General features: G+C 38.2%; 1 protein-coding gene across 5 annotated transcripts; it reads left to right on the top strand.

Moving 5' to 3' along the window:
- The first annotated feature begins 697 nt into the window (after window positions 1-697).
- On the top strand, window positions 698-26410 carry RHOT1 (ras homolog family member T1). Of its 5 annotated transcripts, none has more exons than XM_014255862.2 (21): window positions 698-838; window positions 4422-4480; window positions 6283-6364; window positions 7291-7334; window positions 8109-8162; window positions 8520-8572; window positions 9107-9215; window positions 9787-9888; window positions 11261-11359; window positions 11766-11874; window positions 12434-12554; window positions 13245-13329; window positions 13696-13841; window positions 14450-14550; window positions 14762-14892; window positions 15245-15328; window positions 16059-16178; window positions 16522-16724; window positions 18092-18214; window positions 23647-23790; window positions 25242-26410. In XM_014255862.2, the coding sequence occupies exons 1-21, from the start codon at window positions 802-804 to the stop codon at window positions 25357-25359; spliced, it is 2124 nt and encodes a 707-aa protein (XP_014111337.1). In that variant the 5' UTR covers window positions 698-801; the 3' UTR covers window positions 25360-26410. The 5 variants fall into 5 exon arrangements, with proteins under 5 accessions (XP_014111337.1, XP_087921456.1, XP_005526745.1 ...); XM_088065330.1 differs by having other exon boundaries at window positions 23691-23790; window positions 25242-25375; XM_005526688.3 differs by lacking the exon at window positions 23647-23790.
- Window positions 26411-27870: the final 1460 nt, after the last annotated feature.

Below are 27870 nucleotides of genomic sequence, written 5' to 3'. Positions count from 1 at the left end.
GCTTTTAAAGTAATTGACAGAACTGCTCACCTTCAGTTACTCTCTGCTGTCTCTGGATGCTGATGGACCACATGCACATTTGTATGATACCAGGGGTGTCTTTTAGCATCTCCAAGGCTGGGGTAGCTTTCCTGGGATAGCCAAAGCTACTGTTAGTATTGAGGTGTCTTTTGCTGGTTCTTCTGGAAACGGCATGAACTCACTGGACATCTCTAATCTTCCCGCGTACTAATTATGCCGTAGTGCCCAGGGGCAGAAATTTGTTTTGGGTTGGATCGCGGCAACAGCACACATTAATAACACGCAGTGAAGATGGAACCCCGCTGTGTCACTACTTGAACAGTGGGAAGAATTTCCTGATTAGGTGATGAAACGTTTGAACGGGCTGCCCCGGTTGGAGCCACCATCCTTGGGGGTGTTTAAGGAAAGACTGGACATGGCACTCGGTGCTACGGTCTGGTTGATACGGTGGTGTTGGCTTATAGGTTGGACGGGATGATCTCTCAGGTCTTTCCCAGCTTCACTGATTCGGTGATCCCCGGTGTGCTCCGAGTGCCGCGGGCTGTCCCTCAGCGCTCGCAGCGGTCACTGCCAGCCCGAGGAGCCGCCGCCTCCCGCCCGCGCCCTCAGTGGCGGCAGCCGCCCCGCGCAGCCGCCGCTCGCGGCCGGTCCCTCGCGGGCCGCCGTAGCGCGCCCGCCCCGCTCCGTGAGGGGAGCCCGGGCAGCCCAGGCCGCAGCGGCGCCGCCGCCGCCGCCCCGCCTGATGTGAGCGGCCCCGGGCCGGGGGCAGTGAGCGCGGCCATGAAGAAGGACGTGCGGATCCTGCTGGTGGGAGAACGTGAGTGCCGAGGCAGGAGGGCCGGGGAAAGGCGCGGGCCGCCGGCTGTCACATCGCCCCGGTTCCGTGAGGCTCAGCCCGGCCCGGGCGGGGAGCCCGGGGCAACGCCGGCCCCGCGGGGCGAGCAGAGGTTGGGGTGGGCTCGCTGTGACCTCTCGGAGCGCGGCCTGGAGCCCCTCCGCTCCCTGCTCTGGGCACCAGCACGGCCGGCACTTGATGGAATTGTGCTGCTTGGACGTCCCTGGAGATGACACCGGGGTGAAATTCTAGCCCCGTATTTGGCCACGGCCTGTTTAAACTTTTAGTTTCCTTTTTATTTTGTTTTTTCTATTTTTTTTTTTTTTTTTTTTGTACCCATGTGAAAATCACACTTGCATGTTTCCCATTTACTTTGGAAATGAGTGGCCTGATGTGCTTCTAGTGGTTATAGGTCGGGTATTGTGGATTTAGGGCCAGGGACTCCCGATCCCTTTTTTTGCTTTTATCTTTTTGCGTGACCTTGGATAAATAGCACACACATACGTGCATGCCAGAGCTACTGTTGGTCTGGATTTTTTCATGTGTTCCTAAAATTGTGTCCTGAAATTCACGCTTAGGTACCCGAATAATTGACAAGGCTTGCAGAGGCTCAGCCTTCTCATCGGTATAAATAGCAGCAAGGAGGTTCTGTTAGTTCGCAAAGTGAGCTTAAGTTCCTCGAGGGGAAAGAATACAGAGTAATTACCAAGTGTTATTAGTAAAATTACCTAGTTATACTACGAATGTGGTACTAATAACAAAGCTTTCCTGAGGATTGAATGCCCCATATATATTTATAGTGCAGTTTATGCTGTTGTTTTATAGTGCAGGTTGGTTCTGTCTGTACTGCATAGAAAGGCTCTCTGTGACTTTTCTAGGGAGGAATCTTGAGGGAGCTGTCACTGCACAGAAAGAGCTAACCCATTAAGATTGTATTTGCCTAGTTTTGCGTGACTGTGTTTAGGGATTGGTGCCATTGAATACACAGTTTAATTCCTCTTTAGAATACATGCCCGATTTACCTCACTACAAGGCTGTGTTCTGGGCTGGCTCTGTGCAGTTTCAGCACAGGTGTAACAGGTACTTTGTTTTGGCTACAAGGTTCACAGTGTGTCCAAATGGGAATGTTAAAGATACAGGTTTCTTAAATACAGCTATGTGTAGTAAATGGCACACATCAGAGATTGTGAGGATCTCTGTGTTACACTTTTGTTTGACTTGTAGGTGAGGAGGAGGGAGAAATTTGTTTTACAAATTGGTAAAACTTGTCAGTTATAGTGCCAGTCCTGACTTGTGTGTGTGTTATGTATATTTATTGGTCTGAAACCACAAGTTAGTCCAGACCATATAAAACTTGTTAGATGGTAACAAGCAGACCATCAGGTTCAGAATCTGAAATATGCCTAGAATTCTTTATTGTAAGCCTGTTCCAAAACTCAGCCTTTTTCATCCCCAGTTGTCCACAGTTTAGGTTTAAGTTTGTTTAGTCCTCGTACGCAGGGTACAAACATCAATTTTTAATAATCAGTAATTTTCAGAATATTTCAGCATGTTATGCAGCATGATAGAGAAGACTTATATATGAGGAAGAAGACAAATTAACTATCATAAAGTGCTGTGCTGCTTTCCTTCATTCCAGTCAGCTGATACTGTTTAGGCTGTTATTTCTAAGACTGTAAACAGATTGGGAAAGACAGAGGGTTGACCTAGATTTGAACAAAATAACCCAAATCTCTATACTAGAACCTATGGATTTTCATAAAACTCAAGGAACTCTAGAAAGTTCTAGCACTTCTAAATACTGAACATTTACTCACCAGTAACACACAATTTTCTGTTTTCAGACATAAGAAGTGGGTTTCTATATCTGCAAAGCCAGTTTTGCCACTGTTTCAAGTTAGAACTGTCTTGGTCAGGTGCAAAATACACATCACTATTTTTAGTAAAATTAATAACTTTACTAACCTGTAAGAAAAGTACTCATCTTTTTTCCGTATGGAAATAGGAGAGCTTCTGAAGCTCCTTCAATTCTGTCAGGATGAAAATTAAGATGGAGTTGATGCAGGAGGATGCCTGGCAGTTTAAATTAGGATTTTAGCTCATTTGAGTATCTCTGATGGAAACACAACTGCATTGCTATTGGGAAACCTGCAACCTGGTTCACTGCAGGGAGTGCCACCAGGGAAAAGTTTACAGCTCTTCTCTGTAAGGAAAACAGAAATCTTCCTCCTCAGAACAGCTTTTCTTTGCTTTTCATAATTTTATTACAACTACTGTTCATCATGGTAAGTTAAAGAGAAGGTTTTATTTCTGGATGTCAGAACATGTTACTGTGCCAAAAATATACCTAGATAAGTTGAATATACACTGGCTGGATCATCAGTAACACCAGTTCCTGCACAAAATCAACCAGTGGTACAATCACATCTCTTTGTCTTCCATATTCAGAATTCTATACAGTTACATGGAGAAGTGTAAATGCAGTGATATCAGCAGAACAACTGCTGTCATCTGGTGACATTTTCTGTTGGTTTCAGTAGGAACAGTGACCCAGGCTCTGACTGATGGTGAGCAGTGCCTTGGTTGGTAGCACATTCCTGCTGGCAGAGGTGCTGGTACATCCAGGGTGAAGTTGAGTTTTGCTTGAATTGAGAGCTGTTGCAAATAGACACTCCCAGAGGATATTTGAATATGAACATTTTGGTTTTTAAGAAATGCCTCAAAACCAAATAAAGCAGTAATAGTCTTACAAGGCTTCCAGAGGACCAGAAAGTTGACAGATGAAGGGCTTTAGAGAGAGTGAAACCCTGAGAGAAGTTACCAATTCTTGCTTTTGAGTGGTCACACTAGAACTTCTCAAAACCAGGCAACTAAGTTGTGATGTCAGAAGTCTGAACTTTGCAGGTAAACAAAGTCATTTATTTGATTGAATGGTGTTGGGTGGGTACTGAAGCTGAAATGATCACTTGGATTAAGAAAACTATGACTTTAGATGGGTTGGTGGCTTGGGGTATTTTTCACTTTCAGTGGGAGACAGCTCATTTGTATGAAAGGGATTAAGCTCTTGAACTTTAAAAATAGTCAAAGTAGTGGAGACTTTGTTTCTGCGCTCTTGTCCATCTCTCATCCTTGGTATTTTAGGACTAAAGTGCAATCATCATATCAAGAATTCTATAAAAACAGTTAATTTCTACATGCTTTTCTGTGTGTTTTCTTTGTTTCTATTTCTGAAGTTATATTGAAGTATTTCTAATTTGTTTTGATTATTTGTTTGTTTCAGTGTTCTATGTTAAGGTTAAAACTGGCAATTCTTCTGTGTAAGGCAGAGCAGAATTCACTTTCCTTCTGGAGGAAATGCAGAAGTGGGAGATGGAGGCCAAGTTTTTGCAATAAAGGAATTATGAGAAAATTGCTATCATCCATATTTAATATGATTAAACAACAGCTTAAAAACTTATGTGGTGAATTGGAAAATGTTTTTAAAATCTCCCCATTTTAAGATAGGGTACAGCTGTTAAGTTTAACAAAATAAATTATCTAATACCTGTTTTTAATGCTTTTGCAGCCAGAGTTGGGAAGACATCACTAATTATGTCTCTTGTCAGTGAGGAATTCCCAGAAGAGGTAGAGCACTTTTATTTGTTTTCTAAGTTTTATTTCTATCCTGTCATATAATAAGTTAATAGACTCTGCTCTGAAGTAATGTTTAAAAACAAAATAAAGTTTAAATTGGCAAAAGTGACTTAAGGAAGAGCAAGGTAGGAAAGTTTAAATATATCTCTGCATGAAGATTAGAAATTCAAGTTTTATCTAAGTGTCTTTCTTATTTTTCATATTGTTAATTAAACTAGTTGTTTTATATGTGATGAATGGTAGTCTCTTTAAAGAGCTGCAGTTGGTCCATATATTGGCAGTATATTTCAATGAGAGACAGATGGGAAGGTGCTGAAAGAGACAGGACCATCAGTTATTTGTGGGGGTATAACTTTGCCATCTTTTGTAACTAAGCAAGACATTGCCTTTACTTCTGTCTTTGAAGAATGTTTTATTGACTCTTGAAGTAAAAACTGCAGAAGAAACTACTTCTATATATTATTCCTTTAAAAAGCAGCACATAGTTTTCTTTGCTGCATATAAAGAACCACAGCTGCTGCAAATAGTTAAGCTTTTTACACATAAACATGAATGTTTATTTCTTCTGATCACAGGTCTTAAAATAGACATCATGTGCTGCGCTTTGAATCTACTCTGCTCTGGGTTTAATGCAAATCAGTAGGTTACCACAGTTCAGGAGTCAAGACTGGATTGTAAACAGAACTGAATTTTGTTAACATAATTAAATTTAGTTCCTAACCTTGCAGGTAAAAAGGAGATCCAGTTCCTTTGGCAGGTAGTTTCTCACTGTATTTAGTGAGTTGTAGTCCTCTGTTTACTTTTCAGCTTCTTCCTGCAGTATAACCTAGAGTATTTATCTATATTCGCGTGTAGAGAAAAAGTGTAATTTATAACACAAGATCTCCCTGAAATTACAGAAAAAACTTTTGTAAAAACACTGCATCCTATAAAAGCTGCTGAAAGAGACCTCCCCAGTTCCTCAGGCTAGTCAGGCAGATCAGAGCAACATTATGGAGTCTAACAGGCACTTCAGGCTTGGAAATAAGTGTTTAATGTACAGGATGTTATCAGTAACCACTCTTGGGGAAGATCTGAGCAGAGCATGAAGCTTTACAAAGAGACATACTTGGGTGATTGACTTTTCTTTTTCCCTTGTTTTGCTAAAAGTAAAGTATCATGAAAGTTCAGTGTCAACAGGTGAAAGGCAATAAATAGATAGGAGATTCTTATTAAAATCAGGTTAATGTTGATTGTTCCTGAATATGGATTAGTGTTCTTTTGGAAAAAGGGCTGTCAGAGTTTACAGCATTTTTCAGAATTAGCTTTTTTTACCATCATGTTTCGCTTTGCAGGTTTTTCTGAATTTAATGTTTAGCACTGTCAGAAGCAAAGACGTTGTCAGGTTACAATTGTGTAATAATTGAGACTTGTATTTTGTCTGTCATACTTGTTTAGGTGTTGGATAGAGTGGGTTTTCGTTTTACAGAAGTATTCATTGAATGTATCTTTAACAGCATTGCTTTTCTGGGAAGCATGCAGGAAGTTCCATTGTTATATAGTATATAGATGTAGAATAGTATATGTAGCAACTAGACAGGTAAAAAATGAGAAGGTAGCAGTGACTTTTAGTACTTCAAAAAAAGAAAACCAAACAAAAAACAAAAATACTCAAATAGCTAAACAACTTGAACAACTAATATTAGTTGCTCTGTTTAAAGCTGACTAAATGGCAGCTGTGTTATAGTATATGACTTTTTTCACCATCTGGATTATCTTGAAAGGTTCTTTCTTGCTGTTCCTTTCAACCCCAGGTTCCACCCCGAGCTGAAGAAATCACCATTCCAGCCGATGTCACTCCTGAAAGAGTGCCAACCCACATAGTGGACTATTCAGGTAGGGACTGCTCAGTACCATCACTGATTTGCTGTAGAATTGTTTGACTCAACAGTCCCTGTCACAGTCAGACAGGTCTGGGACCAGAGCTACAGGTGGCAGAAGCTTGGCGTAAAGTAGAAACTTCCTGAATTTCTGAGTTAGGACATGTCATAATTTTGTGTCAGTTTACTCTTTTGTGTTTTTTTCTTGTATTTTAATCTTACTACTGAATAGATAACAAGATGCACTCTGAAGGTTCATGTTCTGTCATAAATCTGTGCAACTGTTGCACAGCTAGAAAAACCCTTCTACCATTTACAGTGCAAGCCAAGAGTCAGGCCATGTTAGCAGGTACCTTCCTGTCTTCTCTCCCATCACTGCTGTGGAAATAATCTTTGATGCATTTAACCACCTGGGAAAAGAAATAATGCTTTTGTTGCTGTTGTTGTTGTTGGACTTGATCTTAAATTTTATGTGGAGTGAGTTTTTCTTTCTATTGAATGAATTTTTCATAGATTCAGTTAACCGAAGCTTCGTATCACTATAAAAATCATCACCGCTGTAGTAAAATCAACATATGTCATATTCTGATATAAAAGGTTACATTATAGAAGGAAGAGACTGTTGAGAAATGTAGAAGGATGCTAACTATGACTTGTTCCAGAGAGAACCTGTCTACAAATATAATTATTCCTCTTCAAAATAGCTGTAAAAAATTGATGTGCAACAGCCTGTTTCTGTCTTATGAATTAGTGGACCAATTTAATTGCTGTTTTGGAAGGAGTACCCATTAGAATATTTTATAAAAAGAAGTTTAAATAACAAGGCTTTGACATACCTGTCTCATGAACATTCTGAAATACAGTAGTTCGGTTTCAGAATTTATTTTGATTATGTTTGCAGAAGTTTTAGTATTAATTAATAATTTCTTCTATCAAATGCAGAAGCAGAGCAAAGTGATGAGCAGCTTTACCATGAAATATCACAGGTAAGTGTATTTTAGTGTTTGCTAGAAAATGTTTCCTAGTTTAGGAGAAGTTTTTCCTTTGAAGTTCTCTTCATTAGATGGGCTTCAGTTTGAATTGAAGGAAATAAACCTTTCTTGCTTGGCATTTTCTATTTTGTTTTGTGACCTGTGCTATAGGAAAGATGTATCTATTTAAGAAACCTTAAATAAAGTAGGTAGGTACTGGCACTGTGTTGGTGAATTGAGCTTTGTCCTTCCAAGTGAAAGGACAGAACCTAAATATCCTTTAATCAGCAAGCCAGTTCTGTATAAATAATTCTACCTTGAGAAGATCCATTTTGCTTCTATCACACAGTAGTATTGCATTTATGAATAGCACAGGCTTCTTGGTGACTTTGTCATCCCTTCTGATTCCTATTTTCAGTTCTTTCTGAGCACCTTTGCACATTTTCTGCACAGTCTGTCATGGTGTTGTGTTCCATTTCTGGCATTTAGTTTGGTGCTTCAGTGGAGGCTGCACATTATGACTCTTCAGTTTGGATTTCCTGGTGGCATAGGTCTCTGCAGGCACAAGCTGTGACTGTCACACTGCAAGACAGGCTTTTGGGCACTTCTCACCATATAAGTTCTTTGTTTTAACCTTGCTGTTCAGGCTCCAAGTAGCTTAAACAAGCCAGGAACAGAGTTCTATAGTGAGTTTACTCTGATGTTGTTTTGTATGGTTTTTAATTGTCTGTGTTGCTCAGGGGTTTCTGAACAGTGGAATTCCATGCCTTTCCTTTCTTTTCATTACAGGCAAATGTGATTTGTATAGTCTATGCTGTTAACAACAAGAATTCTATTGATAAGGTATAGTAACACTTTTTATCCCGTTATTGAGGTGTAACTTGTGCACTGTTAATTGATGTCAAGCTGAAATCTGGATTAGACATTTCAAATGTTTGAGATGGAGTTTGAGATCAGCTGTTAAGAGAATGAAGAGATGCGAGTTTGCTTTTGTTCCATTTCAACCTACGAGTTTTCAGTCATTTCACTTGTCTGAGAAAGTTGCTCATTAATCAGCTCCAATTTTTGTTTCCTCCTTTGTGGGTCAGTATGGGCCTTTTTGGGATAGAAGCAGTAGCAGTTGTAATGAAACTTGTGCACAGTTCAGTCATATTTAATTTGAATATGTATTTTTAATGTCTGTTTTTAATCCCACTTTAGGTAACGAGTCGATGGATTCCTCTCATCAATGAAAGGACAGACAAAGATAGCAGGTGCTTAAGTAAAGATGAGAAGTGTGAATTAGGCTGCACATCGATGGGTGTCAATGAACAGTGTTGAGGATGTTAATTGTTTAAGAAAATCAAATACTAAACTTAAAGTTTATATAAGAAGTCCAAGCAGCAAGAGATTTGAAGTATGTAGGTCTGTTATATGTGCCAGCAATGTTATTTATTTTGAATTTTATGGGCAGCTTTTACCAGGTGTGTTTATATTTGCTGTGGTATAACTGGCTTTGGCTCTATGATCTGTATAGCTTTTCTATTGATGCTGGTTTGGGTAATAACAATCTGATTAGTTACTGTTGTATTTAAATGTGTGGAATCAACAAGAAGTACATTTTTGTCTAAGTGTATATCAAAACTTTATTTAAACTGCTGTCATTTAGTTTTGCCCATTGCCTCCACTGGCATTTAATTGCATCTTGAAAATAATACAGTGGTTTCTGATGGGACATAAAATGCTAAATTAAGATACATATTTTTATCCATCTGTCTTTAAAGCTCTTAATATTCCTTTGTTTTTAGGCTGCCTCTTATATTAGTTGGAAACAAGTCTGATCTAGTGGAGTACAGCAGTATGGAAACTATCCTTCCCATTATGAATCAATATACAGAGATAGAAACGTGTGTAGAGGTATGCAAAACTTTCTGAAGTTAAAGCAAGTAACAAAAAATACATTCTTGCCAAGCATGTATAGCAACTTTATAGTAGAAAAAGGGATTCTTATTTTTTCCAAACTAAATATTTCAAACATGAGTAATTGTAATAGTGAATTTATATGTTATCATCCTTTAGGGAAGATAACACTATTGTATAATGAAATGTTACTGTCAAATTCTAATATTTAGAGCCTCCTCGCATACTTCCCGTTAACAAGGGTTTTCAGTTTAATATTAAGCCAGACAGATGTCTGCAAAGTATTCAAAATTGATTTAATATGGATATGTGGATATGTCTCTTTGGTTCTTTTCCCAAAAGAGATACAGCGTTTTTATTTCTGTTCTTGGTATGACAGCAAATTGTAGTGAAACCTCATTTGTTAATTAATTGAACGGGTACAGGGGCTGAATGTCTTTTTTCCAAACCAGCCCTTTACCGACAGGAGGGGACTAAGTCTTTAAAGATTTGATGCTTACTTGAATTTCAGAAGAAATTGCCAAATAGTCAAGAAACTAGCTCATCAATGTGAGGATTTCTCTTTCAGTGTTCAGCCAAAAACTTGAAGAATATATCTGAACTATTTTATTATGCACAGAAAGCTGTTCTACATCCTACAGGTCCTCTTTATTGTCCAGAGGAGAAAGAGGTATTTATCCATAGATTCTCAGAGCAAATAATTTGCGTGGGGGGGGATGAATCACTTTCCTGTTCTTTCCTTTTCAGTGGATTTTGCATCCTTTAGTGTGTTCTGTTACCAGCACCTCACCCCCAAATGTCAGGCATTGCATCCCAGAGCCATGGGGGTTGTTTTGTGATGTATGAACCTGACCTGTCTTTCCGTTTAAAGCAGTGAAGACAGTTTTTGTTGCCCATGTGAGCTGCTAGGTAAAACGAGAAGCTTTGCTAATGGCTTTGAGCCAATGTAATGTGACCCAAATTATGTCTTCAGTTCTTCTTTAGATGTACATTTCACAGGAACTCCATTTATTTCAGGGGAATCACTCTAGACTGGCCTGATACAATTTTTTTTCCTGAAAATCTTGTGAAACTTTGGCAAAATGGATAAGAAACAAGTGATGAGTCTGGTTTTTAGGTATCAGGTGGTTAGCTGAGTGTATTATGAATGAGTATTTTTTTAAAAATAATTTCCTGGGCAAATACAAATAGAATCTCTAATTGTATCCATTTAGTATTGGGAAGTAGGAAAGTTGCTTCAGCTGTAAATACTTTGTTAAGTAGAGAATCAGAGAATAACCCTGTTTTGATTTCTTCCATCAGAATCATCTATATGAGTTAGTAATGTTGTGATAAAATTGTTGTGCTGAAATCTTTTTGGTTTTCCAAAACCAATCACTATGCAATCTATGTGACCTCTGTGAAGAGAAGAGTCCATCATCACAGTAGTTGTTGGGAGAGAATTACCAGTGTCTGTTTTCCTTCACTTGGAAGGTATCCTAGCAGTTCTTTTGTCCTAGAGATAGTCCATATGCTCAATGCTTTGCCTGGTAGATGAATGAGCCCTGTGAAGGTTTTCAGTATTTGATGTTTGAAGCGAGCTGGCTGTAGTTGTAGACTTCTTTAGTTTTGCAAAGCACTGGGATCCTAAGGGTTTGTTTATTTCCCCCACCAAAAAATGTTTTGGGGGAAAAAATATTTAGTTGTTTCTTAAAGTTTTCTATGGCAATAAGACTGAATTTAAAGAACTGAGTTTTATTTTTTTAAAATAATTTAGTAGTGCAACCTTCAGCTTGTGAAGAGCTTGAGATTCTTCTAATAATTGAATAGAAAAACATTTAATGTGTAATTTCTTTAAATTTATGAAGATAAATTTACTAAATAATTTTTTTTTATTTCCTCTTGGTTTTTACTTATGCGTACTTGTGAATGAATGTTTCTGTTCTGAAACTGTAAATGAAGACTAGTGTGTGTTTCCATGTGATTGAGCTGCCTGGTGTCATTCAGTGTAATCTTTTTATATTCAAGCTTAGAAAGATACTGAACTTCCTTTTATTCCTTAGATGAAACCTGCCTGTATTAAAGCATTGACTCGCATTTTTAGAATTTCTGATCAAGATAATGATGGTACTCTCAATGATGCAGAGCTCAACTTCTTTCAGGTACCTCTCTAGCTTATCTTTCCACCATGCTTAAGGGTGAATTGTATAATTCTAGAAAAACAAGTGATTGGTTTTGAATAAATAATAGGAAGGTGAACTGTAAGGGAATCAAGCCTAAATACTAGGTCTTAAGTGCAGCATAGAAGAATGGATTTGTAAAAACAGAAATGAAATTATTTTTATTTTTTACCATTGTTCAAGTTTGAGTTCAAGAGTAAAATTTAAAAAATCTATCAATGTACTTAAAAATAAAATGCAATTTGTACACCTTTATTTCCACTAAAAAAATTGGATTGTCCTTAACTAGCTTATCAGAATGTTTAAGGCTGTATTTGATACAGGACATGCTATTTGTCCAGCTCAGTAGCCAGTTGTCCTAACATGCTGCTTTTGGGTTTTGTGTTAGAGAATTTGTTTCAATACACCACTGGCACCTCAGGCTTTGGAAGATGTAAAGAACGTAGTCAGGAAAAACCTAAGTGATGGAGTTGCAGATAATGGATTGACATTAAAAGGTGAGTCTTATTTAACTCCTAAAAGATGTGTCTTTATACAGTTGATAATCACTCTTACTTGAAAAAAGTGGTCTTTTGGAATATGATCTCCATCTTGATTTTCAGACTGCAAGAGCTGAGCATACTAAACAGTGATATTTTGGTGTTCTTTGAGCCCTGGGAAGTGCCAAACAAAACTCCTACCCAGTTGTTTTGATACAAGAAAACTAAAAGCAGTCTTCCATGAGACCCTTCTCCAGATTCCTCCAGGCTAAAGCTTTTTGTTTTAAACTATTGAAAATATTGGTTTTTTTAGAGTAGTAGCTCTGAAATGCTACTACTGGAAAAACCAAACAACAACAGAAAACCAAGGGGATTATTTTATCCCCTATAAATATCATGATTTCTGAATGTTCAGCCTGTGTAGATAATGCCCATTATAGATAGATATTACCCATTAAAATCCTAATGTGTATTTCAAGCTTTTTTTGTTTCCAAGTCTGATACTGATTCTATTGAAAACACTTGTAGCAGGTAAAGCACTTCAGGGCCTTAAGATTTCACTGTTTTTGATTTTTAGGTTTTCTTTTTCTACACACACTTTTCATTCAGCGAGGAAGGCATGAGACAACTTGGACCGTTTTGCGTCGCTTTGGCTACGATGATGACTTAGAGCTTACACCAGAGTACCTGTTCCCTCCGTATGTACCACTTCAGCTTTCTAAACTTGAGTTTAGGCTGTGCTGCTCCTGCTTTGGCAGGAGGAGAGGGTTATGGCAGTGTGTTAATTTAACACATTGTTATGTCAAGTACCTCCCTTACTTAATGACCACCCAGCCAAAACCTTCATGTGACTGAACACCACGAGGGAAGAATTCCCTTGTGCCAGATCATGTTCTGTTCTCTTTCTTGGTAAGAAAGGTGGCAGAAGAGATTCTAAATACAAAACTGGAACATAAATCTGAGCAGTGGCTTATTGTATGTGGCATTAAATTCTAAAAGACTTGTCAGTATTTTCATAGCATTTGAGACCTATTGAAAAGCCCCAAATGAAAAAGCTAAGAGATTGACCAATTACGTGGCTTGTGTTAAAAAATGTAACTGCATAATTTTTTATTAAAAAACCCAATCCTCAAAAAACAAATCAAACCAACAAAAATGTGATTACTGTAGAGCTATATATTATATAATATAAAGGCACTCACTCATCATTTTATAATTCCTAATAAAAAGTATGTGCTTTGATCTGTGTGAAGATAAATTATTCAAGTTAAGTGCCAAGGTCAGATACTAAATGTTACAATTCATAAAGTATGTATTTTGAGTTTTAATATTCTGTATTTCATAAACAATTAATGCTTCTTGTATTTGTTTTTGTTTTCAATAAACAGCTTAAAAATTCCCCCTGACTGCACAACAGAACTAAATCATCATGCATACTTGTTTCTTCAAAGTGTTTTTGATAAACATGATTTGGTAAGCGTTTCATTTGAGTGTGTGTGTGTCTTTATATTTACAAGCCTTGGTTTGTCAGGAGTTTTGCTAACAAAAACGTGTTTTTATCATGATGCAATTTTATTCAGAAACTAGCATTAGCTTAATCTGTGGAGCCAGAGCTAACCTGCAGCTTATGATTGTCTATAATTAGACTTGGCAGTTACAGCTGTAGTACCAAATTGTTTTTAACTAGCTCATACATTTAATCTTATTTAAAAACAAGGAGAGAACAATGATTAAAAAGAAATAAGCTTAGTTTCTTGAATTTTGCAAGTGTACAGCAAGAAAATACCAGTTTAGAATAGACACAAATTATATTATGTCTGATACCATATTTTGTTTCAGGATAGAGATTGTGCTTTATCTCCTGATGAACTGAAAGACTTGTTCAAAGTTTTCCCTTACATGCCATGGGGACCTGATGTGAACAACACAGTTTGTACAAATGAAAGAGGATGGATCACATACCAAGGGTTTCTCTCACAGTGGACGTAAGTGTGATACGGGACATTTTAGTAGTTGTGAATTTTGGATATGATCATGTCTTTGTAGATTCCTCTGAAAACTGTTGGAAAGAGAAGTTGTATAGTTGAAAATATCCAAACAGCCAAGATTTTTTAGCCATCCAGTGGCTTGATCTTCAGACTGTTGTTATAACCTGTTCAGGATTTGGCCAATATTTAGTGCTAACAGTGAAGAAGTGTCTTCAAAATGTGGAAATTCCTTTGATCCCTGTTGAAATATTATTGCTGTTGTTCTGCCTCTTAGAGATGGTTTGAAAAATGGTGCTTGATAATGAGTGGTTTTTTTCCAAATTTAAAATACAGAAAATGAGAAAAACATTATTTGGGGAGATGAGAAAATACAGTGTGGGCTGACAGGCCTCAGCAAGTACTTCTTTCATAGAGTTTGGTGACCAGTAAGACTGGTGAAATTATCACCATTTATTCTCAGAGTCTTTTGTCCTTCAGTACTGCATAGTGCCAGGAATGTTTCTATTGTGTCAGTCTGGAGATAGGAGATAAGGATTGTTTCAGTATTATAAAGAATTAATACCCCAGATGGTGACAATTGAAAGTTTTTTTGTCTCCTCTGCCAGACTAACCACATACCTGGATGTGCAGCGTTGCCTGGAGTACCTGGGTTATTTAGGGTACTCCATACTTTCAGAACAAGAATCTCAAGCATCAGCAATTACAGGTAATAAAAATTTGATACAATACAGAAATTTAAATTTGGAAATATGCTAAAGAGTAAATTTTTAATGGTTCATCTATTTTCATTTACTCTCTTTTGCTTTCTGCTCAAGTGAAACCTTTGATTTAATATTTTTGAGAGACTGTTTTGTGTGCATTTTCATGTTTTCACAAGCATTTATATCATGTGAAAAATATTTGTGTTTTTCCAAAAGTGACAAGGGATAAAAAGATAGACCTCCAGAAAAAACAGACTCAGCGAAATGTCTTCCGATGTAATGTTGTTGGAATGAAAGGCTGTGGGAAAAGTGGAGTTCTTCAGGCTCTTCTTGGAAGAAATCTAATGGTAAGAAACATATTGCCTATATTCACCTATATATGCTCTTGAGTTTAAATTAGAGAGCAGAAGTGATTTATCTTAGAGCTTTAAGGGTTATTACTCAGTTTGCAGACTTCTTTGAGGAAATACAGAATTACTAAGGAGGAGTTTGGGGTTTTTTGGTTTTGTTCTATTTTGGCAGTGGCTATTGCATGCAATAATGACATGTACATCATAGATTATAGCTATGCCTTTCCTTGCAAAAAAACCCAAAGATTACTATAATTTTAATTAATTAATAAATGGGGTAAACCAACTGTTCAGATCTAACTTGAAGGGAAAAGTTGCTATGGTCTAACATGAAATTCTGCCTTTTCAGAGACAGAGGCAAATACGTGCAGAACACAAATCTTATTATGCCATTAATACAGTCTATGTATATGGACAGGAAAAATACTTGCTGGTAAGGTTGCCTCATTCTTGTTTGCCTAAGACTGGTTATTGTTAAAATTCAGTGAATTACTCAGAGCCTTCTAAATTCATTTTAATTCTCTCTTCTTAACATGGATTTCCCCCAGTTATCCCAAATAACTTCTGGGTTTTTTTGTTGATAATTCAGCTGAACCTGGTCAGACCTGTTATTTTTGAAACCTTGATCTTAGTTGTACAAAACCTAGTCCATTTATGAACCCACTGCAGCATATCAAATACATGTCATAAATGATCAGAAGTCAGTCTACCTATTCAGTAAGAAGCATCTGTCACATAGAGTGATTAGAATAGCTAAAATTAGTGTTCAGTGGGAGAAATTAGTTCTTTAAGGCTTGTTCCATTCTAGTTTTTCTTTATGATAATAAGATCTCTTTCTTTGTTTTCTGAGATCCAGTCCTGCTCTGTGGTTTTCCTCTGTAGGATGAATGCCCATTTCTGTGGGTGTCTAAGCCTTTGTTTTAAAGTAACCATCACTTTTTTTGTTGAGGTGGTGATTGCCTGCAGATGTAATGTTAACAACTCACATATGCTGGCTGCATGGTAAATTCCTACTGTTCTTTTTCATTAAATCTGCCCATTGTCAGTCCATTAGTTTGAAGGATACATAAAAATAAGCCATAAAAATTATGAGATGAGTTACAGAATTCCTTTAACTGCATAATGACAAGCTTTTCTCCCTCTGCAACCATCTTTTTTTCCAGCTACACGATGTCAGTGACTCAGACTTTTTAACTGATGCTGAGACCATATGCGATGCTGTGTGCCTGGTATATGATGTCAGTAATCCTAAATCCTTTGAGTATTGCGCCAGGATTTTTAAGGTTTGTAGAGTTTATATTTACAAACCTCTATATTTATATTTCTTCTCACTGACTAAATATTCAGTATCAGTTACCTGACCTATACACTGGTTCTAGTGATTAAAAGACATTTTATTTCTGAGTGGTGGTTATGTATCAGGGTACTTTAACAGTGGTGCAGTTCTGTTACTCATACAAAGCAAACATCTACTTTTCTATGTAAACTGCTCTGCTTCTAGAAAGAAATGCCTGACTTCAGTGCCATGAATATATCTTAATGCTGCTGCAACCAGTGGAATACAGCCTGTTACAGGTTTAATGTGTGATATACTGTTTCTTTCACTTTTTTTCTTTAAATTTGCAGCAGCACTTCATGGACAGCAGAATACCATGTTTAGTGGTAGCTGCCAAGTCCGACTTGCATGAAGTTAGACAGGAATATAGTATTTCTCCTGCTGAATTCTGCAAAAAACACAAAATGCCTCCACCCCAAGCCTTTACTTGTAATACTGCTGATGTGCCGAGTAAGGATATCTTTGTTAAGCTGACAACTATGGCAATGTATCCGTAAGTACTGGAGCTGTTCTGTTTTCCATGTGCATGGTCACACAGCACCACTCACTGCATGCCATCGTTAGCCATAGGATGGAACTGCCTCACCGAGCTTTAGCAACAGAGAGACATGAATGGCCTGAATAGAATATTTAAACTATTGCAAATTGAGGAACTTGGCATATATCCAACACAGAAATCAGTCTCAGCAATTGTTGCTAAGATGTTTTTGAAGAATACCCTAGTTCATCCAGCTCACGATGCAAATTCCAACAAACAGGGCTCTTTTTGGTCTGTATTGGAGATACAAGAAGTATATCACTTTTCATACCTTGATATTTTTGAGAGTGAGTTTTACTGTAATCCTTGTTGGTAGCTCAACTTGACAGCTGATAACAAGCAACGGCACAACAGTTTCCCCAATGCACTGCTTAAAGTACTTTTTGTTTACAGGGTGTTTATTACTATGTTCTTCAGTTCATTCATTTAATAAATCTTACAAATTTAATATAATTTTTTTATAAACATCCTTGGACTTCAGGTACAAGACACTTAAACTGAGATTCTCCTTCACTACACCTCTCACTGTTGCTAAACTCATTTTGCATCTCTTTTTTTGGTGGGTGGAGCTTTTAATATGGTGATGAACTACATAAATATTACAGCAGATGGAGTCTAGTATGACAGCTGACATTTGTTTTAAAATAAATAGAACTAATGTCACTTTCACCCAGAATAACAGGATATTTTTAATTATTTGAAACTGAATTTACTGATTTACATCTGTAAAGCTTTAGTTTTGTTTTTGGGTTGTTTTTTTTTTTTTTCTTTTGTGTTCATTTTGTAGCACTGGAATACTGGGAAACCACTGAAGTGTAGCACTGACCAAATGTCTGTCATATCAATATTCCTGCTTCTCCCTTAGTTTTCAAGCATGTGTGTTTGGTAGGGTGGGAAAAATAGAGGCAACGCTCATCCTGTAAAGAGTGCATTAGAAGTGGTAGAAAATGTGGCTTCCTTTCCTTTGAAAAAGGGGTGTTACCTATTGCTGTGCAGATATACTCAGAAGCCTTTAAATGCTTCCCTTTTATGGGAACTTGTATAAATTCAACAAACATTTTCATTCATGTTTATGTTTTGCTGTTAAGATCTGTATACAGTGGTGACACTAAAATGTCCAAGACGTGGAAACTCTAACCTTTAAATTCTGCACAGCTGTAGTCGTACCCTTTCTTTCCCGGTGTATTTTTTTTCCTCCTCTCCTTACTCATTCGAATGTACCTTTTATTCCTAAATCTCTCTCTTGGTTGTGGCACAGTCCTAATGTGCACCTGATTTAATGAGCAAGATTTCAACTCCTGTCCTTCTGTGTGTTTTCGCAGCCATGCCCGGTTACGCTGTATGTGCGCCTGCAACAGGTGTACATTTTGCATCTGTCAGAACTTCCTCAACTCAGACTTGCTGCAATCTGTAAAGAACAAACTCTTCACTGCAGTTCTTAACAGGTCCTTAACTTTATTTACTAGGTACCAGGTGTGCTTTTAAAATAAAGGGTGTCTTTGAAAAAGCAATTGGTAACCTTATATACTGCAGATTTTTCACTCCATATCCACTAAATAGGCCAATACTTTGATAATTGTCATAGAATTATCAAACTCGGTTTAACTTGGGGGTTCTTTGGAGCTTAGTTCAGTCATTTTTTCTGAAACATTACCAATTTGGTTGTTGATTCAGGCACTTTGTGATTGCAGAAATACTGTGCAGGAATTAGGACTGTGTTTTTAGGGAACTGCTAATAGACATTAAGTAGTGTCTACAAGTCTGTGTAATGTTTCTCACTTGAGACATTACAGGTTTGTTTAGTATAGATTAGAGGTAGTACCTTTTAGATCCCAGTTACACAGATATTTTCATAAAGGCACAGCTAGACTTAAAGCAGCATCATGTAACATATTACCTATTTATAGTTGCTAATTTGATATTTGGGAGTTCATAGAATTTCTCTGTGTGTGTGTGTGTGTGTGTGTTATGCTTGGTTTACACAAAGAGTGGGCATGTTAAAAAATAATCCAGATCTTTTAACATCCAGTTCCTCTCAGAATGAAATGCAACATGTAAGAAGTAGTAAATGCTTAAACATTTGCATTTCCAGATACTTTTGGAAAAACAATTGGTAAAGAGAGATAACTGGTTTTCAGTGTTGAAAACAGTGCTATAGCTTATCCTGTGTGTACTGCAGGCAGTTTTTGACACACAGGATTTACTAAAACCTCAGCACTTGTCATCTCACCCAAGCAAATGGGAGTTCAAACCAAACAACGATTGCAGTGCAGTGGTTCCATGCTCCATGGCTTGCTTGGAGGCTTAGATGGTAAATGTGTTTATTTGAAGGCCATGGTTGGAGTATCCTGACATACTGTTGGTCCATGGATGTTGCTACTTGTTGCAAGATTTCAGATGTAGCTGCTCCACGTAAGAGTGTCTGTCTCCTTTAAATGCAAATGACACATGTAGGAGGTCTGCTGATACACCCACCTATAGGACTGAGCATTTGCCTTGTCAAATATCACTTTTATCCAAGATACAAGTGTTAACTGCAGAGTGAGAATTCAAGGAAGGGTGAAAAACTCAGTAGCTTAGGATAAGACTGAATGAGTGAGGCTCTTCATGCTGCATCTCTTCTACAGCAGTCATTCCATAGACAGAAATCCCTTGAAACAGCAATCTTTGTATGTTGTCACTCTAAAACTTCATTGAGCAGTCACTACTAGAAAATTCCAGCTCTTCATTCTTGAGGCTGAAATCACCTCTAACACATCTTCATGTTTTGGAACTGGTATGGGTTGCTCCATTTGCTGTTGTGGTTTGTTTCTCTATTGTATGGGTTTTTTTGAGTCCTGCATTAGACATTGAACTTCATTCCTCTGAAGTACTGTCAGGATCTCAGGGTACTGAAATCTTTTTTTGAGGTTTGGGATGCTTCCACACCTTATCTCTAGGGAGACTGAAACAAACATAGGAATCCACTACTGCCTAATTCAAATGAGGAGAATTCTGCATAAACACTTCCCTCCAGAAAGAAGAAATGTTTGCTAGAATCCCCTTGTCTCTCAGTCACTAGGGTTTGTTCCAGGTTTCCAGCATGCTCACTTCATCTCACCAACTCCCTAACCAAACACCTTGCTGCAAGGTTATTTACCATTCAGCTCGTGAGCTGCTGCATAACTGCACATATGATAGAGCTGGAATACCTTTAAACAAGAGGGGCCATTGTAGGCACAGGAGGCTGGAGATGGATTTCTATCCATTTAATGATGTGTGATTAGATTAGAGAAAGTATTTGGATCAAGAAGGACTTTCTGATTCAGTTAGTTTCTATATGTTCTCTTATTTTGCCTTTACAAGTACTTACTGTTAGGTCAGATAGTTGGGCAAAAGTTAGATAACTGATGGGGAAAGGAGGTTTCTGGCAAATACTTGATTCTCCTGATCCCCTTCTATTCCCTTAGGCTGTGGAAGCTTTTCAGGTAAATGAAATTTTTCACACTGGACCCATTCTTGTGCCCTTTGTTGCTAAGTAACCCCTAAACACTGTTACCAAGGCACAATATAAAATCCTATTTGAATATTCCCACCGTAGTAACTAAAGGAAAAACTTTGCCTCTGTTGAACTGAGAAACTTGTTCATGCCCCACTCTGTTCCTCATCTGTGGATAAACTTCAGGGGCTCACCTGAGAGTTACAGGCTGTAACTCTCAAGAGTTCAGAAAGGCAAGTTCAGCTTGGAGACTGCTGTGTTGGTTTGAACTACCCAGGGTCATGTTTCATTGGTTCTTTGAGGAAGGAGGCACAGCATTCAAAGCACTGGACATGCATGTATGAGACATGTTCATATCCTGTAGTATTTTTATAGTTTTAATTTCTTCTTTCCTTTAGGTGTTCACTTATATTTGGCTGGCTGGCACCTAATCTCTTTTTACTACATTGTTTTACCAAAAGCAGGATTTTTGCTTTTGTTGTTCTAACCTTTTCTTGAATTATGAGCTCGGATTTTTGACTTTTTTTTCCCCTTGGTTTCAAATCATTCATGATGCCTTTTGCTTGTATAGTAGTGGTATTTTTTTCTGTCAGCTAAGTTCATTTCAAAATATGATGATCCTAATGCATGAGAATTGTGTTGTTCTGCAAGGAGACTTCTCAGAGGATATTTTCTTTCTAAAGTTTTTAAAACATTGAGGAATTTAAGTGAAATTATACTTTCATATGAAACCTGGTTGTTTCAAGAATTATTAGTAAGGTTTTGCTTTCTGTGACAACCTTCCTTCTGTGAAATTAAAGTTAACACAATACATTTTTGTAGTATTTTCCTGTAATAATGGTAAAGTTCTAAGAGTATAATCCAGGATTTACCTTTCACTATGTGCAGTGTACACAGTTGTTTTTTGGTTTTTTTTTCAAAACTTGTATATTGCCATTAAATCTAACTGCAGAAATCTGTCTCTACACTTAGGTGTCCCCCAAAATAGGACATTGCTAAATGACACTCCCAAAATTATATTAGGACATTAGAAATTGCTAATTTATTTTTCTCCTTCTCTAAGCTGTTTGATGCCCTAGACTGCGTAGAAATTTGCAAAGCTGTGTTCCCTGATTTCCTTCTAAACAGAATGTAATGAATTGGCACTTTACATCCATTTTGAGGTTCTGTGGATAACAAGATGCATTTGGAGCTCTTCACATTTTAGATGACTAATGCATGGGGGAAAATTCTAACTGCTGGACTTAGTTTGCATCCTAGGAAAACATATGCCTTGAAGGGAAGCTGCAGGAGCTCGTGCAGGTTACATGATGCTTTTGGAATTCATTTGCTTATATTTAATGCTAAGAACCTTTGTCAGAGCAGGCTGCTGCATGAACTTGTTTCGAGTTCTGCTGTGAGTAGCCATGTGAGCAGCCTGTTGGGCTCAGCAGTCTGCTTTTAAAATGCTTTGGAAGTTACTATAGGAATGTTTTTGAACTTCTCTATTTAAGGATAAGCCTTCCCAGACATGGGAATTATTCCGCTCTGACCTAGGGAAAAGTGTCAGCATCAACCCATAACTCAGCAGTTTTCTGTGTGTAGCCATGGCAGGTATGCTCAGTTAACTTCTTAGCAAGTGCATGTGAAAAACTTCTTGTGAGTTGTTAAAATTTCTTGAAAAAAAACCCAACTGTTCAGACTTCAGAGATCTTATTCAACAAGTGACAAGATATTTGGCTCACTCTTAAGAGTAGGTTGAATAAAAAACCACCATTTTTTCTTTATTTATTTCCAAAATGTGCATTAAAATCTGAATTTTGTGCCAAAGGCAAGATTTCTAGACTTTTGTATGTGTGGAACTAATTGTATGATTAAGTAGCCTGTAACACAGCAGCCTGTCTTATTATCAATAAGCAAGAGTTTCAAGTATAGCTTAATTTATGGAGTCCTGACTACTACCCTCTGTGTGTAAAAGTGCCCATCTATTTAGATGTTTTACCCTTGGAGAGAATATTTTTTCTAATTCAGGGTTACTCTCTTACTAACAAGGCAGTAAACATTTCCACCACTGGTGAAAATTAGTTTCATAAACACAACTAGGCTGAAAAAAAGTTTGAATGTTATTTTTTGAAAAGGTGGAATTTTTCAGTGTGTATTGAAAAAGGATTTTGTGCATTGTAGCCACCTTCATGTCAAGGAGCCTGCACTAGAAACAAATATTGATCCTTTTTTATTATCTCAGATTTTTTTTTTGTTCCTTTAATAGCAGCCAAACAATATTAGAGATTAAAGTTGTAAAAATGGATTTTATGATAGCATAAGGAACATTGAAAGAAGAAAAATTGGATGTTTATGAAGTTGTAAAGCAGTTAGGCATCCATAATGTTCTGAATTTCAGTTAACATTTAGAACTTTGGATTTTCAGGCTGAGACATTCGGAGTAGATTTCCTTGAGGTTGTAGAATAAGTCCCTGTCTCGAATTAGTTCCTTATTTAAGTGAAAGAGTCTGCTATTGTTAGGCTTAGAAAAGGGATCAAAGCCAATTTAGTCTCCCTTTAGACATTACAAGAGGATTTTATCATGACTGAGAACATGTTAATTGTTTTTAGAAGGATGAAGCGTGCACAGCAATTTTCTTGCATTCTATTAAATATGGACATGTACAAAACAGGGCAAACTACAGATAGGAATCAGAAAATCTAGATGTGAGAGATAGTGCTTTATGAAGCAAGTAAAAGTATTAATTTGCAATTGTTTAAATTTGCGTTTTTAAGGGGATGGGGTTTTAAAATAGTTGGGCATTTGAATTTACCAAATTAAACTGGAGACTTGTTACTTAGACAAATACTCATCCAGCAGTAGAATAGGTACTGTGTACTATCCAAGAGAACTTGTAATATAATCAAGTAAAATCATATTACCTACAAGTGATTCATTTTACATACACAGATTAGTTTTATAATTTACAGATCTGAGGACAAGGATTTTACAGCCTTTTACTTAGAAATGACCCCAAACTACCACTGTAGTGATAAAATAGTCTTTGAGTTCTCAATAGTAGTGAGATCTCATCAGTTTTACAGCTGATGTGCATATTGGTGCAGGGGTATTGCAGGATCCTGTGGGACACATGGAAGTTGAGGCTGTGGAGATGGAGTGGGAAGAGAAATCCAGTTTCTTAAACAGGTTTCTTTGTCCTTAAAGCAATGGCATTTAGCTACATGAAAACATACATAGCTTATTAAAAGCACAAACTCTATTTGTTTCTGGTTTTCCCCGAGCACTAAGTTTTTAACAACTGCGCAAGAATCAGGGGCTAGGTGGCTATAAATCAGAAATTCTCTGGGCTTTTTGATTTGAGAGGGTTGCTGTTGTTGAGCCATGCAATGAACTGCACTGTGCATGTGTGTGAAAAGGTTAAGAGCCTACCTAGCTGAGGTGGGGGCCATGCTGTTAGCAGACGAGGAGAGCAGGATTATGCAGCAGGTGCACGCCGTCCACTCTGTAGAAGATTCCATCTTCATGGAGTCATCTCTTGGTCCACGTTTGCTTGAAGACAGGTAACAACAGCCAAACCCAGGTGACTTTGCCATTGCATTTTCCCTTTCTATCCCTCAGCAAGCCACTTGACATCCAGTTTGCAGAGACTTTGTCAAAACTAGCTGTAGAAAAACTAATGCTTGCAGGAATTCTTGGATTTGGTCTGTTCTATAACCCAGCAAGACATTCTTACATAAGATCAGGATTTTTTAGACTAAAGAGCAGCTGTGTGTGCATCAAAGAGCCTGTTCTTCAGCATGTGGTATGGCAGAACACTGATTAATTATCTGGCTGATACGGCTCCTGCAAATGTCTACTAAAGTATATCCAAAACTGGTTTTGTGTGTTTTGATAGCGAGTAGCAATTCCTGCTCTGTTAAACAGCTTGTGAGCTACGGCTCTGCAGTTCTCACTCTATGAACTCCTGTGTGTGCTTAGGATCTCTGTGCTCCTTTACTTAACCCTCCTGCAGCTTCACTGAGTAGCCCGTGGTGATTAACAAATATAAAATATGTAGGCTAGTGAAGTTCTGTTCTGAGTTATATCTCTAAAGTAAACAAACAAAAAAATAAACTTTACTACTGTTTAGGAACTTTCTGTGCTTGAATTATGGCATTTACGATAACTTGTTTTAAATGGTAGCTCCTGCTTTCTGGTAAGCTGTCATACTTCAGACTGCTGTCGAGGGTGTTTAACTGAGCATGTTCACAGACTTCTTGCAATATTTGGGAGGGTTGGGTCATTGCCTGTCTCTACTGTCATGTGAGATGTAGCTTTTTCTGTCATACAGTCACTCCATACTGTCTTTTTCTGTTGGTGTCATCATCACTGCTTGTTTCACTTGCACTCTCTCTTAGCTTTCAGCTTGGTGTTGGATGACTGTTTTTGTTGCTGTTCTTGTGACTGCTGGGAAGAAAGGGATTAAAAAATGGTTTGATTCTAGCTTTTGGAAAAATATTACTTGCTACTTGTCAGTAAACTTTTTTGTGGGGATAGAAAAAGTATATATTCAACAGGACTGGGAAGTTTTTCATGGAAAAGCAGAAACAATAAAGTCAACATTTAGAAAAGAAAGAAAGAAAAAAAGGATTTTGCTGGACAGAGTTGTTCTCACTATGAGTTATTAATTATTTGTAGCTATTTTTGTTTCTTTTTCCTGAATGCTTGCTTGTACTCGGAAAGGAGACACCCTGCCCTCCCCACATCCATGAGTCATTATCTGCTCCTGCATTTCTCCTCAGCCGTGTGAGCGCTCTGACTTCAGGGAGACTGGATGTGGTCAGGGCTGAAGATGAAATCCCAAGCTTTAAGAAAAGCAAAATGACTGTAAAATGCTAATAAGGCTGAATTGTGAGCTGTTTGCCTGTGACAAGTGTAGTGATGAATTTCCAAAAGCAGAGTAGTTTTGCACAAGCTGTCTGGAGTTCCTGTCATGGAATTAACCTGGTTTTGTATGTGTGTTAAATTTCAGGCATGTGACGCAAGCAGACCTCAAGAGCTCAACGTTCTGGCTCCGAGCAAGTTTTGGTGCTACTGTGTTTGCAGTTTTGGGTTTTGCCATGTACAAAGCACTACTAAAGCAGCGATGATCTGAGAAGAAGCACATCTGGCCCTACCAAATAAATAAATAAATAAATAAATAACCACTTTTATGTACATTCTGAATGCTTTAAATTCTGCTAGAAATATTTATATATGCAGAGTTACTTTATTAATATTTGTAATTCATGCATAAGATTATTTTAAATTATAGCTCTAACTACAGTATTGTGTAATGTGTGGAAAAAAAGGAATTGCATCTTAACTGCCAGCTAAAATGGCTTAACTTGTGAGGCCAAAAGGGAATTTGTTGTAAATAACTTGTACATATTAAAGCAAGTAAGACATTGCTTCCCAAAAACCTATTCAAAATACCGTTCTTAGATGTTCACTATGGTGACATTCTAGTGTATAGGTGAAATTCATTTTCAGTAGAGTAGACTCAGCTCAAGGATCATATTTCCTCAAGGATTGCTTATTTATTTCACTTTCATCTGAAGTGACTTCATCTTTTTGGACTATAAGCTATACCAGACAGAATTTGTGATTTTCATTCATATTTTTAACTGATGAACAAATTTGCCCCTCTAATCATGTATTTCAGGAATGAGTTACCTTTGCTGTCCTGGCCTATGATTTTGTATTTTACATGACCAGTGACATATTTAGAGTCTGGTTTTCCTTTTAAAAGGAAAAAAAAAGTAAACTTTGAAAACTGCCAGGTCAACTTCATACACTGTATGTAACCCGTGTTTTTCATTTTTCACTATGTTGTGTTTTACAGCCCTCATGAATCAAGACGAGCAGATTTTGTATGTTATAAACTGTTATAATTTGGAAAATGTTGCAGTTCAATTTCTCATATCTGTCAGTCATACTCATTGGAAGCTGTGTATAAGAGAAAACTACAATAGTACACAGTGCCTATTCTACTGTAGTATATTAGTTGCATGAATCACAGTGCATTCTGTAATGGGCTAGAAAGCTATAGACACAGCTTTTTTAACGATCAAGTAAACCAAACATTAAATTCCTCGTGACAAACCTATTTTTCCATTGCTGGCCTTTTCAAGTATTTCAATAAAATAACTGTGTACTGTGTCTGTGTTTTTCATACTTTTCTTTACCTTTCTGTGCCCCAAAAGGTGGAGTTTAACAGAACTTCATCCTTTATGTGAATTGTTGCTGCCGGTGCCCTCACTTGTTGGAGGTTACATGTCTCGGCAGTGTAGTTTCTCTCATGCATCCATTAGAAGTTTATTTCTGATTTAAATCAGAAACCAAAGTGCCTTCTATGATACTTTAAAGCTAAAATGCAAATAGTCAACCATGAATTTTATATTTACTGTTGAGTAAAATACTGGGAGAAAAGACCAAATAGTTCAGTGGGGTTTCGGAATCTGTGGGCAGTGAATTGGTGAGTATTTTCGTGCTGATTAAACAGTCTCCAGCAGTGTCCAGCAATTCCCGGGGAGCTGTGAGCTCAGTCCTGGGATGCTCCTGAGGGAATCCCCCGAGAGACCCCGGCCCGCCTGGGAGCGGCCGCCAGGGGGCGCTGCCGCCGAGCTCACGGGGCCGCGCTGAGCCCAGGACCGGCGAGAGCGGGAAGCGGCCCCGTCAGCCCGGCCCGGCCCAGGGGGAGCGGGAGATCCTGCAGGGAAAGGCCCCGTCAGCCTGGCCCGGCCCAGGGTAAGCAGGAGATCCTGCATGGAAAGGCCCCGTCAGCTCGGCCCGGCCCAGAGGGAGCGGGAGATCCTGCTTGGAAAGGCCCCGTCAGCCCGGCGGGTTCTGCCGCCCCCTGAGGGAAGCGCCCCTGCCCTGAGGCGCTGGCCGCCCGCCCTCACGGCCCGAAGCGGTCAGCGCAGGTGAGGCACGCAGAGGATCACTGCCTGCTTATATAAAACAGGCATTCCACAGTGGTTTGGAGACAGGAATTTTCTTAGGCAATAGCATACAAGTCTTGCTATCCAGCTGTTCTGTGGCCTCATCCAGGCGGGTCGTCGGTGTTCTCTGAGGGAGCCTCGGTGCCACTGGCCAAGCCCTCCTTGATCCTGTGAGGATTAGAGTTATCTTGAGGGGAAATTCTTCTCATGAAGTATATAATGAATGTCCAAAAGTTATCTACTGCAATTAAGTGCTGGGAAGAAGGAGCAGCACCCTAGTCCACTTACTCTCAGTAGTGATTTGTTTTCTTTCTTTTGGTGCTGTCAGTTTTCTAACAACTTCTTTCATTGTATTTTCCACAACCAGACTCAATTTCTTCCTGCTCAGTCTGATGAGTGAATTGCCTAGCAATGGTGTAAAGTCACTGAGAGGACAAAGACCTTGATTCATCTTCCTTGGAGACACATCCTTCACCCCTCAGCTTTGACCTCTTGTCTGAAAGCTTGTCAGTTCAGGATTAATAGTAAGCAAGACTTGGTTTTATGTTGGAAATTAACCTTGAATTACTAATTGGTCTCCATTTCAAATAATTCTTTTGTTAGGAATGAACCTGTGCTGTGATCCCAGTAAGTGACAGGTAAAAACAAGCAGACACATCTTGAAATACCACAAAACTG

The sequence above is a fragment of the Pseudopodoces humilis genome, chromosome 21, assembly GCF_049639895.1.
Source record: "Pseudopodoces humilis isolate 2021_Gansu_Grassland_sample_001 chromosome 21, ASM4963989v1, whole genome shotgun sequence".
Lineage (NCBI taxonomy): Eukaryota > Metazoa > Chordata > Aves > Passeriformes > Paridae > Pseudopodoces > Pseudopodoces humilis.
Note: the sequence above shows the minus strand (reverse complement) of the source record. Positions and strands in the feature narration are given on the sequence as shown.